Source organism: Glandiceps talaboti, chromosome 10 (genome assembly GCF_964340395.1).
Source record: "Glandiceps talaboti chromosome 10, keGlaTala1.1, whole genome shotgun sequence".
Taxonomy (NCBI): Eukaryota; Metazoa; Hemichordata; class Enteropneusta; family Spengelidae; genus Glandiceps; species Glandiceps talaboti.
The window spans coordinates 5,647,463-5,661,246 of NC_135558.1; the positions used below are offsets into that span (position 1 = coordinate 5,647,463).

General features: G+C 34.0%; 1 protein-coding gene across 1 annotated transcript; it reads right to left on the reverse strand.

Moving 5' to 3' along the window:
- Positions 1-581: 581 nt before the first annotated feature.
- Positions 582-12,345, reverse strand: LOC144441301 (uncharacterized). The gene is made up of 15 exons (XM_078130859.1): positions 12,129-12,345; positions 11,636-11,839; positions 10,849-11,058; positions 10,107-10,269; positions 9,088-9,236; positions 8,338-8,414; positions 7,904-7,994; positions 7,115-7,193; positions 6,240-6,376; positions 5,259-5,418; positions 4,212-4,286; positions 3,664-3,735; positions 2,586-2,671; positions 1,748-2,475; positions 582-587 (listed from the first exon to the last, which is right to left on the reverse strand). Exons 1-15 carry the CDS (start codon positions 12,343-12,345, stop codon positions 582-584), a joined length of 2,454 nt encoding a protein of 817 aa, XP_077986985.1.
- Between the last annotated feature and the right edge of the window lie 1,439 nt (positions 12,346-13,784).

The window sequence follows — 13,784 nt, forward strand, 5'->3', positions numbered from 1 at the left end:
TTAGTGTTTCATTGACTAATTTCCCATAGCAGATATATATTTCTTTTAACTTACCAAAAATCACTCCTAAATTTTATACATCAGCTAAAAAATGCCTCTTTCCGATAACATGACATCAGAAAATGGGTAGGTAGGTCGGAAATTTCTTTTCTTTTTTCTTTTAAATTAAAAAAAAATTACTTGGAGCCCGAGATAAGATACTCGTCAATCACAATACTTCCATGAAAGTTTGATGGGATGTAAAAGAAGTAAATGAAGACAATTATAAGTTAAGTAGATGAACATGTTATGCAGACTCTACTGTTATATATAGTCTAAATTTTACAATGTCTTTGTGTGTGTGTGTGTGTGTGTGTGTGTGCATGCATGCGTGCGTGCTTGTGTGACAGGATGACAAGATATAATAATGTGGAAAGCCAGAGAAATCTCTTTTTTCTGACAATATGTTACTATGATGTACAGACATAAAATGACAATGTTTTGTCTATAGAACCTGCTCCTTGTGTCAGTGTCTATAATAAATTTTGAACACAACCAGAATTTCAGTATCAGCTGACTCATTACCATGAGGTTTTATTTCATCAATTCTGTAATTGAGATATCAAAATAACAACACTACAATACAATGCAATATTCATCATTAATAGAAACAAGACTATTGGAACTTATCCTGTCCTACAAACTACCCCTAAAACAATATCCTAGCTTACGTTCTTAATTTTTGTTTAAAAGTATTTTGATATAACAAATTTTAGTAGGCGAGACACCATGAAAATAAAGAATACATTTGGTGTTAAAACAGTATTCATGGATGTCACAAACAACTGGTACAAACTCCTTTCAATTGTTTGTCAAACTGTTTGACCTTACATAAACTCAGTTTTGTTGTATAAAAACTTAGAGTTAAAATGAGAATACATTGTAAGTTCAAAATCACTTACATTCATGGTAAACACAATTTATACATATCTCTCTAAAATTTAGTCAAACTGTTAGTACCACACTAGAGAAACTATAGAGTTTCAATTAGGTGGTACAGTGTCTTTTATGTCTAGCACAAGGTTTTTTGTTATGAATTACATCAAACAAAATATAGACACTGATAGCATGTAAGCATATAAAATGATCTATTTTATCTCAATGTGAACACAAATCAACATCACTGTCAGATGAAACAAGGAAGATTCCAACACAAAACTGTTTATTTGTGTTCACAATGAGATGAAATGTAACATTTCATGTGTGTGCACGCTATCAGTGTCTGTATTTTGTTTGCATAAGTCTTGACAAAAAGGATTGAGTGAGATGTAATAAACATTGTGTGACCTAATTGAAACTCTATAGTCTCTCTAGGTTGGTAATGTCATAATTTTACACTGACTCACATTATTTCTATCACAAATTGAACAAGTCTCCATGACAAGGAGCCTAATCCCAAATGTGTAGAACACTGGCAGAAACAACTCATGTCAAATTTTTGTCAAACTGATGAAAAATGTTCATCAGCTCTGTAAATCAACTGACTTAACACAGGTTTGGTATAACACACAAGTAGTTCACCTAGTGGTCAGTTGTAACTATACAATTTGTCATTCTGATGAGGATCGAACATTCAATGCTAAAACTTTGAACTGCTTGTGCAGTTTTATATACATGTCTCTCACCTTTACACATAAGTTAATTTCTTCAATTACTGTTATTTTCACGTTTTCTTGATTTATTTTTTTTTCCTCTTTTTATTTTTAACTTTGTGATTTTGTTTTGCTTTCTTCTTTTTCTTAAGATGCCTGTTTTTGTTTTCTGCATCATCACCATCACTCAAGGGTTCCTCACTGTTTTTGCTTTCTGCATCATCACCATCACAATAGGGTTCCTCACTGTTTTTGTTTTCTGCATCATCACCATCACAATAGGGTTCCTCACTGATTTTCCTCTTCACAGCCTTCCTTTCTTGATATCCCACCTTCTTTTTCTTTTTGTCTTTTCTTTTGACCTCTGACCTTTGTTTCATCTTCTCTACATGTGAAACCTTGCCTTGACTTTTTGATGGGTTCATATCGTTACTAGATTCATCACTACTGATAGAAGAGTTATCCTTGTTACTCTTCTTTTTCTTGCCACTTCTTTGTTCTTTAGTTATCCTCTTTCTTTTCAGTGTTGTGTCACATGATTTTGAAGGACTGTCAATTTTAGTACTTGCAACACACATTTTATCTGTTGTCCTTTTAGAGCTCAATGTTTCATCTGAGGTAGAATGTCTTTGCTTGTCATCAGAATTAGAACTGGATTTAGCATCTTCAAAATTCATTCCAGCCTCTGAATCTGATTCTGAATCTGTTTCTGAATCTGATTCCGAATCTGATTCCGATTCACTACTAATAAACTCCTTAGATTTGAAGCCCTGTCTTTCACCTTTTGTCTTAATTTTTTGCCTCAACTTTGGCAAAACATCTTCATATAGCTCCGTTAGTATTTCTGGAAACAAATAAAATACAATAAATTAGCATGAGGATTTTTCTATTTATCTTCCCTTGGTCAATAAAAATTGTTTAAAAATGATGAAAAAAAAATAAAGTAATAATTACCTTGAAATGATTTAAATTGAAAGCCATCAATAGTCTTTACTTTAAGATTATACCAATTAGTCTGTATTTGCCAGGGTGTGACAACACTGTAAGTTGAAATATAAGTTCTACGTTTATAAATATTTTCTGATTTCATAAACATGACTGTCTGTCTGGGGTGAGTACAGGTAATATGAGTATACATGATATCTTGTCATTTTCCATACCTACGTCAATACGGGTTTTCTTGTACTCGGCATCTTAAAGTGGCCATATGGATGAGGATTGGGTATTTATTTGGGATTTTTAATTTTCATAAAACAATTTACTACTTGAGAAATCAATGTGAAACAATATATGTCAAGTCCTTGTTTGTAATCCAATAAATGGCAAAAGATTAATAAATGTTTAAAATCTGTGTTATTGTGTGTACAATAACAAACCCTTTTACACATTTATTAATCTTTTGTAATGTATTGAGTTACCAACACAGATTTGGTCTATATTGTTTCACATTGATTTCTCAATAAGGAAGCCATGATAAGATTGTTTTATAAATTGAAAATCCAAAATAAATACCCCAATCCTCATCCATAAGGCAACTTTATGGGATATACATTGTAGTGGCACAAACTGAGTTTACAAACTTTTTTTTATCTAAATTGAAAATACTGTTATAATACCCTCAAATAAACTATTCTAGTATGATGTTAATGTTGATGTATGCCCTCTATGACATCACAATCTTCTGGCATCGATAGAACAGTTCATTGTATGGTGGGGATTTCCGCATCATATTTATTTGTTGTAGGGTGAAGTCAAACTGAATGACACTCTTCTTAATACTTAATAAAGCATGGCAAATGTATCAAACTCTGAGCAGTGCTTTCATGAATCCCAACCATAGTGGTATTAAGTGAGTGGTTTTTAACAACTCGTCCATCCACAACCCCAATACAACAAAACACTGGTCATACAATACAATAATGGCTGTACTTCTAGAGACTGAACTTTACAATACTAAAAGAACACAACAATGGACAAAACTGTCAAAGTGAAGTTTTTTCTGTAAATCCAATTTTGTGTGTGAGATACTTACTGTGGGAAATGCTTGTGCACTTCTATCCAGTCAATAGACGATTCCTCCCATACATCAGACATATTGTATATTCTATTGACAGTAAAATAACATAATTATGGATTATTATTGGAAATATGTCATTTCATATATAATCAAAATACAATATCTTTCCTAGATACATTAATCAAACAGAAACAGTAACAGGTTTACTAACTTTTCAAAACTACATGTATAATGATTTTCTTGCCGTTCCAAAAAATGTCTTCTTCAAAACAACACCTGGGTAACAAACCATCTGTCTAATTATCGCTCTTTTTCTTCTCACTTACTTGTTCACTCACTTGTTCACTTGTGTGTGTGTGTGTGTGTGTGTGTGTGTGTGTGTGTGTGTGTGTGTGTGTTCACTTGTTCGTTCACTCAATCACTCACTGACCCACTCCGTCTGTTCCAGAATCTGTCTGTCACACACACACACACACACACACACACACACACACACACACACACACACACACAATAATTTCTCCAATGGAGACCCTTTAACACAACACAAAACTACTAAGTACCTCTCGATTAGTTTGATCTTGTCTTCTGTCTTCCAATGTTGTCGTAACTCATTCTCCCAACAGTTAGCTTGTCTCCTACGATAAAGAAAGTTAATTACTGAACCAACAGTTACACAATAAATGACAACTCTTTCCTGGGTCATATGAATAAATATGTAGTAACAGTTTCAGCTAGTCTAGGTCCACTGATGGATTATGAATAAAGAGGCTTGGTAACCAAGTCTGGCATTTTGTGAATTTTTAGGAAGTTACCAAAAAATTAAATGATACAACCAGCGACACGCATTTACAAACCAGAACTTGTTACAAACATGGAAAGTAAACAACTGAATTGGATTCATAGCACTTGGCACAGTATGTTGGATATACAGAAACTTATATTACATTACATTATTGATAAGAACAGCTGTATGGCCTCTTTACATAAACAGTTCACACACAATAAGAAGTTCCCCTGGCATTTCATGCACACATAAAGAAGCCATAAAACAGTTCTTATCAAATCATGAAATGTAATACAAGTCTCTGTAGTTCAAACCTGCTGTGTTAAGTGTTTTTTAATTCAATTAATTTATTTACTGTTCTTGTTTGTAACAAGTTCCCCTTGTAAATACTTGGTTGTCACTGGTTGTAATTGTATTCTATACCATTACCAGCTGATATGATAAGAATGCTACCACATAACTACACATAATTCAAAATGTTTTTTGTGGTTGGACTGAATAATAGAAGCATACTTCAAAAGGAAACAAAGGTTACCACCAAGAACCCTAAAATTACAGAGTATGGACCTTTAAGTCATCTATATTTACTTGAGTAAATGGCCTCATTTTACAGAGAAATATTTGACTGGTATTGTTTTTGTGTATATCACATGTATGAAATCTATAGTCATTGTTGTGTTTTTCTTGCATCATCATCATCATCATCATCATCATCATCATCATCATCATCATCATTGTTACTAGCATTATTGTCATCATCACCATCGTCATCATTGCCACCGCCGCCACCACCACCACCACCATCCACATAGCATAAACTTACCATTCAGTTATACACTGTCGTGCTGTTCTTGTTGGTACATATTCTGCAACCTCCTTCCATGGTATACCAGTTATTGCACTGTGTACAGTCTTCAAACCTAACACTTCCTTCACACCTAATTTTAATTTCTTCCTTTCTTTGGAAGTCCATTTGCCAGTGACTATACAATGAAAATCAAATATAAATATAATAATCAATAACTGCTTCATTACTGATTCAACTGTAGTTTTCTTTTACAACTGATGGACTGTGTGAACGGTAACACATACCAAAGATTCTAGTTTGAAAATTTCTGTACGGATTGAACTTTAAAAGGGAACACCACTCCAGAAAATGGAGTTATTTTCATGAACTATTGGCTCTGGAGAGTAATTGCATGATTTTAACTCATCTACAATTACTTGCCATTTCAGAAAAAACATTAAGTTGATCTTTTGCCTTGATAGGGTATCTGTGCTGTGGTACATTGCAGTCCAGTGTTATATTTTTGACTTGGAATCTTGTGGAAACAGACAAAGAAAGCCATTGTAGTACTAATCTCTTCAACTTGAATTCTATTTTCACTGCTAAGTAGCAGAGAAGACCCTCAAGAGATTATTTTACATCTATAGTGGTCATATGGATGAAATTTGGGTATTTATTTGGGATTTTTAATTCACAAACCTCTCTACTATGTTTTTCTACTTGCAAAAAAATGTGTAACAATGTTTACAAAGTACCTGTTTGTAACCCAATAAACTGCAAACAATTCTCTTATTATTGTACGTACAATAACAAACAGTTTACACATTCTGTAACTTTTTGCCATTTATTGAGCAACAAAGATGGACTTTGTGTATTCTTTTTCACAATATTTTTTACAAGTAGAAAAATAAATTAGAGTTGTTTTATCAATTAAAAATCCAAAATAAATACCTATTAGTCTTCCATATGACCACTTTATCAGAATACAAGATAGAAAAATAAATGGTAGACTATCACCTCTTCCTTCCTTGAAGTCTTTGAATTTATCAAAAACTGACTGTTTAGACCTGTTCATTTCTTTGCCTATATTCACCCAGTCATTCCCAAATTTTCTCTGAAGTTCTTTCAGAATCTGCTGTTCTTCATATGTAAAACTAGTAAAAGAAATAGTGAGTGAGTGAGTGAGTGAGTGAGTGAGTGAGTGAGTGTGTGTGTGTGTGTGTGTGTGTGTGTGTGTGTGAGTGAGTGAGTGAGTGAGTGAGTGAGTGAGTGTGTGTGTGTGTGTGTGTGTGTGTGTGAGTGAGTGAGTGAGTGAGTGAGTGAGTGTGAGCGTGAGTGAGAGTGAGAGTGAATGAAAAAATGAGTGGGGGAGTGAGAGAGTGCCAGAAAGAGAGACAGAGATGGAGAGATAGACAGACAGAGACTGGAGGACACAGATAGACAAATGGAGTGAGACAGGGACAGCGAGAGAAAATTCAGTGCCATTGTACAACATACAGTGTACAAATCACTGCCACCTTTCCTTTCAATGAAATACATGTACATCAGAACAACTGTGTCAAATATATCCATTTCCTAATTCCCATTGGTCTTGGCTACTCATGGCATAATGGCTAAAAGATCGTAACTAGCAGTCGGAAAGTCATGGAATTTTCTGTCACCAGCTCAAACTCTGGGTGAAAGTTTAACAGACTAGAGAATATTTTTATTCATTCACAAGATGTGTGCAAATTTGGGAGTATTGTTGGATTAATGACTCAAGCACAATCAAGTAGTTGAGGACAATTATTTACACTGAGCCAAAGCTGTGATGTCAGACCTGGGTGACTAAACATAGACTGTAAAAAAGTTGACAAGAAATTCTCAATGCTAAGAGTGAGGGATAATCTTACCGTCCTCTGTGGTTGTTTTTATCCAATAATCTTTTTGCTCTTTCAAAGATATACATTGGCGGACGGGCAATTCCTTCACCTAAAGAGAGAGATATTTTGAATATTAACAGAAAATCTTGATGTATGCATGTTATTGTTTTATTGTTAATAAAGTCAAAAAGTGTCTACAAATATTCATGATATATATTACAATGTTAATAAACTTATTAAAATGCATGATAAATTTATTAACTACTACAGCCCATTTCAAATTACGGTTCACTGGTTTTATTTGACAACTATGCAGAAACCAATAAGAAACTGCACATTCTACACTAAGATTGCAAGATCGCAATTTCTTGCTACATTTTGTCTATTATGAAATACACCATTCAAATATATTGCAACTAAGCACAGATATGTGGACACCAATGTTTTGATGTCTGCATCTGATGTCAGCATGGCGGCACATTTAGTTCATTTCATTTGGACAATTATGTCGCAAGAAATTGTATTCATTCAATTTTGCTATCTTAAAGTGTAGCATGTCCAATTTTTCTGTTTCTGTGTTGTTGCATCAAAACAGAGCCAATGAATAGTAACTTGAAACAATTGTATGACTGTTCAAAACCCAATATTTGAATCCCATCTTTCCACAAGAGTACTACTGTATCAGGGGAGCTATTAGTACAGGATTTGCTTTTGTTCAGAAGCAACAGCTTGTATGGAATTGCAAGACAAGCATTTCTCTCACTGTGAACTCCTTCTCCAACATTATTAGCCTTCAAAGAGTACAAGTACAATACTTACATATTTCCCATTTAAAATCAATTTTGTCTACATCTTCCCAACCTTTTTCCATATTTGTTGTAAACACTTTTGCTGGATTGACACCATTTTCCTGAAGTAGAAAGCAAATTGCAATTACTGACTCCACTAGTTGTCCATATGAACTGAATTTTGTGAATGTACAGTATCAATGTACAGTACAGACTTGGAAACTCAGAGTGTCGTGGTTTATTGAATTTAGTGGTTACTAAATAATTATATCCTGTCAATTTTACATCATATCAATCTTTGGTAAGATTTTTTTTTCAACCTCAGCATCTAGTGAATAAACACACTTTTCACTTTTAGTTAGGATTTTTACATGTCGTCACAGACACTGATAAGATCCAACCAGACTAACCAAACTTTTGAGTGGAATATCAATTTTTTAGAAATTTTATTTTGTACAAAATTACCTTGCAGTATCTCTTGACGTTTTGCAATAGTAGGTGGTCTTCTTGACGTGTCCATTTACCCATCCTGACAGTGATGCCTGGAGAGAGAGATAAAAATCATTGGTCACACCACAACTAGCAAAGGTAGTCTGTTAGCATTTGTTGTAAATGAGTCCAAATTTTGCTGAATAAACTAAACAAGTGAACTGTCAATCAAGAGGACAAACGAAACCAGCCAAAGACATGGTAGAGTGATGATGGTAGATTGATGGACTGATGACTGAACAGACTACACCTACAGCCTTTCCACATAGTACACAGTGGGATTAATACAATTACTGAAGAACAGTGCCAATGTCATTGTGACACAGCTGCATAATTTGAGCAAGAAAAATGTCTTTTTTTCCCCCAGTCATTTTACCTTGAGTAAATTCACACCTTGATATTGAGAGTAAAAGTAACATTGTCAACAAATACAAAAATAAAGGCTTTAGCATATTTTTTGACTTTAAGTCATTTACACATGCACAATGTGATTTGTACAATACCCAAACTGTTTTCACTCACAACCATGATAAAGTTTGTATGCAAAGTAGAAAATTGGAAAATGCCATAACATAAAAATGTGTTATAGTGAATGAAAATCATGTAAAGTTAGTTGTGAATGGTGCAAAGTTAAGGCCTGAACTCTTGGTACTCATGAAATTTGCCTCCGAGGATTATCTCAAGTATTAGTTTATAGAAATCCAAATAAAGATAAATGTTTCCTACCTTTGTCTTCGAGTTTCTTTAATTTCCCTGGAAAGACTTTATACAGTCTAAGAGTTGAATGGATTTCACGAATTGTGTCGTTGTCGTAATTTGAACAGGTTCTCACAGCATTTACACTCTCTCCCTCTGACTGTTTCTGTTGTTTAGTCCTATAAAAACACACACATATATAACTACAATTAATTATTCTACCAGTATACAGATCTCCAATAGACTAAAATATTAACTGAACTTTGAGAATGTCAACGAAAAATCAGTGTTCTCCCCAGGGTAGATTGCAATGATGGTGGTCAATTTGCATAAATATTTGCATATCACTATACTTTACATAATGATTTGCATAATGATCAGTATATGATATGATTGTCTTCAACAGAGAAACATACTCTGACGTGTTTATATTTATCACGTAGTCTATGGGATCAGCCATTTTTCTTCATGTGAAAGTATTATATTATGTCATTCAAAGATTACTAAGGCTCAAGGTTGGTACAGTACAACACTTGTGAAGCACGGCAGAAATCTGTAAACCATAATTTTGTTTTGAAACCTTGTGTCTTGTAAATTGAAGTAGATCCTTAACAAAAACACTGCATAATATTGAAATATAAACTAATTTATGCTTATTGCCTGGTTATGACTAGTAGATGTCTATGACCACAAGGGTTTTTATGTAGCAAGGCTAAAATCCGACATGAGGTGTAATGAGACATCTACTAGTCCATGAATAAGGCCAAGCAATAATTGTTTTATGCAAATCACACTTTCAGGCACAAATTCTTTCCACAGTCAAAACAAATCCCTAGTAAGATTCCATGTTACGTGAATATTGCCCTAGGGAAAATACAACATGATTAGTGCCCCCATTATGCAAATTAAAGTCACTATAGGTCAATAGTCCATACCATGTGATAAGATCTAAGCCAATCACTGAAGGCTATATAAAGATGTATTATAAAATTGATTAATATGGGCACATATTGAAACTACCTAATTACTATCCATGATTATTATCTTACTCTTTATTCTTTGAAGTCTTTCTTGGTGACTGCAAATTAGTTTCCTCATGACCTTCATTGTCGGTTTGCTCATACTGACTCAGCTGTGATGTTTTGGATGGTGTCAATGACTTGGTTGTGCAATGAGTATCTTTGGAAGTCTGCTGCCTCTGTTCTCCTTGAACTAGGTAACGAGAAAAACAAATAAATATAAATCAAAAGTCTAAAGCTAACACACAAAAAAAGACCGACGCGAGAGTATTTAAGTGATGTGCACTGACCAGAAACAATTCTTTTTTGGGGGACTAAAACTAAAAGATGTAAGAAAGTCATGAGTTTCTTATCATTTTATACATTTTCTGTGTTTACAACTGTAATGGCTTTTTGAAATATCTTTTAGTCAGACTTGTATAAAATCAATGCTTTGTCAAGTAATGTGTGTTTTGACTCATCTTATTCCGTCAGCATTGGAAATATTAAGTGGTTTATGTGTAACAGTCTTATCCTTTGTAATTTTACATAAACATATCTGTATCCCTCTACAGAGGTTTATCAAATCAAATCATATCAAATCAAATCATATCAAACTAAAGCAAATTATATCAATCCCACTGAAGATTATACACTAAGCATTTTTGTAAACTAAACTAAACTAAACTAACCTAAACAAGGCTACTGATTACTAGAGACTACATGAAAATATTGTTAAAGTTTTCTCACTGATACTGATGCAGTATCAAAGAATAAACAAACATATTCTTACAGCCAAAGGGTGGAAGTATTGCTGCTTTTTCTTCATCTAGCATCTGCATTTTATCTCTTGATTCAGTGGTTTCTTCATTGTCCCCTCTGACTGGATGTAGATTCAACGCCGTCATCATATCTGATTTCCGTATCTTCTTTGGTCTTACCGTCATTGTATCTAGTTTCCGTATCTTCTTTGGTCTTATTTCATCTTCTGTCTTGCCACCATCTGTATAAATGACAATTTTCATTACTTTTTTTTTCAATATTATGATTACTTTAGGGGTGATCACATAATGTCACAAAGCACAACAACAAACTTTGTTCATTTAGGGGGTGGGGGCCTGGCATCAATGTGATTGCTAACTTCATTTTCACACTTCTAACCAAATTTTGAATACTTTCACACCTTCAATGTCAACAACTTCTATGTTTACTACTGAGATGTTGATAACTTTATTAAAACTTAATGTGATATATAGTGCTTGGTTTCAGGTAGTATTTAATATGTTTACCATTATAATTTTACATTGTATCGATGGCTGTGGTGTGACCACTACAATTTTCATCATGGTTAACGTCATATATAAACATGTCGATGTCGTACTTTTGAAAGTTCATTTACGGGAGGGGTTTTTGTCCTAAATGAACAAAGTTTGTTTATTGAGCTTGTATGACATTGTGCGATCGTCCCTTAGTGGGACAAAGCCTTGTCTATGACTTTCGTGGTGTTTCACATGAAATTATAATTTGAAAACTTCAAGATTTTACAAAGTAGAAAAGATAACCAGAAGTTGTCAGCATACCATTCTCTGAGATGTGACTGAAGCGCCTCTTCCTTTTCTTAGTATGGCTGCCTTTAGAGACCTTTTCATGTGTCTGAGTAGAGTTCTTGTCAGTTACTACTGTAGTACTTGATTCAATCATTGTATTTACAATTTTGATAACATCAGTTTTCTCTTTGTTCTTTTTCTTCTTTTTCTTTTTCTTTTTCACTTTGTCTGTTTTCCCTATCACATAAATGAACAATGTCAGGCATTAATTCAGGAACTTTTCTGTTTTAGTTTTCATATATCATAATATCAAAGTCTTCTTTCACACACGTGGTATATATTTTGTATGACATTATATCAAAATACAAAGTAAAGTACTCTGTTGAAAAAAGAATGACTATGGTGGATACAAAAACCATGCAAAAATGTAACAAGACAAGTATCGTGGAAGTGATCTGCCTGATGATGCTGACAAGATGTCAGCAAAAAAATAGGATTTACTTCCAAGAATGAGTAGTTTACTTACCATCCAACGCATTGAGACTATCATCATGAGTCTTCTTATCCTTAGTATGGCTGCCTTTAGAGAGTTTCTGTGAAGAGTTATAGTCAGCTAATACAGTGCTACTAGAAATTGATCTAATCTTCTTACTTTTATCGTTTCTGTGATTTTCTTCATCTATTTTCTCATCGCTGTTTCTCCTCTTCCTCTTTTTCTTCTTCTTTCTTTTGATTTTATCCATTGTACCTATCAATATAGAAATTGTCATGACAACACACCAAAGCAATGTTTGGTTTAAAGTTATAAAACGTTCTTTGAAATTTAAATTATAACACATCAAATTTTGTATCCAGATTAAACTGAACTAAAGTAGATGTCAGGAGGTCACGAGGTCAAATCCCACAGTAGAATGGGAGTTTTCCATTGTCAGCTAAAACCCAAGGTAAGTTGAAAGGCAAGACTGTAGAGCATTGGGTCCGATGGTATGTTGTGTACCCAAGCCTGTTTTGTAACCCAACAAGAGTGAATTAGTGAGGGATATTTGAGTATCCACCATGTCAAGACTGAAGAATGCTGGGTCCATCATTGCATTGTGTACTCTAACCAGGCCTCTTTTGTAACCCAAACAAAATGAAGGAGACAAGTAATATTATGGGATGTTACAGTACAGGTCATGTTGATAAATGACACACATGATTGTTAGTAGCCTGGAAATCATGTGGATGGCAGTTTTGAATTCGTTATTTCCCCATCAAGTGGGAGACACCCAATCACCTGGATTCTAGTCTACATTGTTCAAGTAGAGGTCTATATCCTACAGGCTAAACTATTAGCACATAAAAAGTTGGACCCTGATTGTCCCTCAGCTTTGCATTTGAAATAACAATGGTAGAATCAGGCTGTGTGTGTGTGTGTGCGTGTTTGTGTGTGTGTGTGTGTGTGTGTGTGTGTGTGTGCGCGCGCGTGTGTGTGTGTGTGTGTGTGTGTGTGTGTGTGTGTGTGAATGAGTAGTTTACTTACCACCTAATGCATTGAGACTATCATCATGAGTCTTCTTATCCTTAGTATGGCTGCCTTTAGAGAGTTTCTGTGTAGAGTTATAGTCTGCTAATACAGTGCTACTAGAAATTGATCCAATATTCTTATGTTTATCTTTTCTGTGATTTTCATCATCTATTTTCTCATCACTGTTTCTCCTCTTCCCCCTTTTCCTCTTCTTTCTTTTGATTTCATCCATTTTACCTATCAATATAGAAATTGTCATGACAACACACCAAAGCAATGTTTTGAGTTTTGAGTTATAAAATGTTCTCTGGAATTTAAACTCCAACACATCAACAGTTGTAGTGGGTGTCATACATGATACTGAAAAAATATTGAACTGAAAAGTAGTATCAGTCAATGTATCTGTATAGGTGTGTTTTTAAATTCTAACATAAACCACACATTGTACCACTAATTCAGCCAAGCTTACAAACATAACAGTTTGGTAAATTATAGCTAAAACAGGCAGTGTTCACCAGAAGAATGTATATAACATATACATTTACAATCAAAGCTGATCATTTTGCAAGTTTATGTTGTTGTTTTACTCGATAGGTGATAACATTTTTATTGCTGCTGGAGACAGCATGATTGTTATTGAGGGGTCTATGGATCTTTAAAAAGTTCATGAATGTA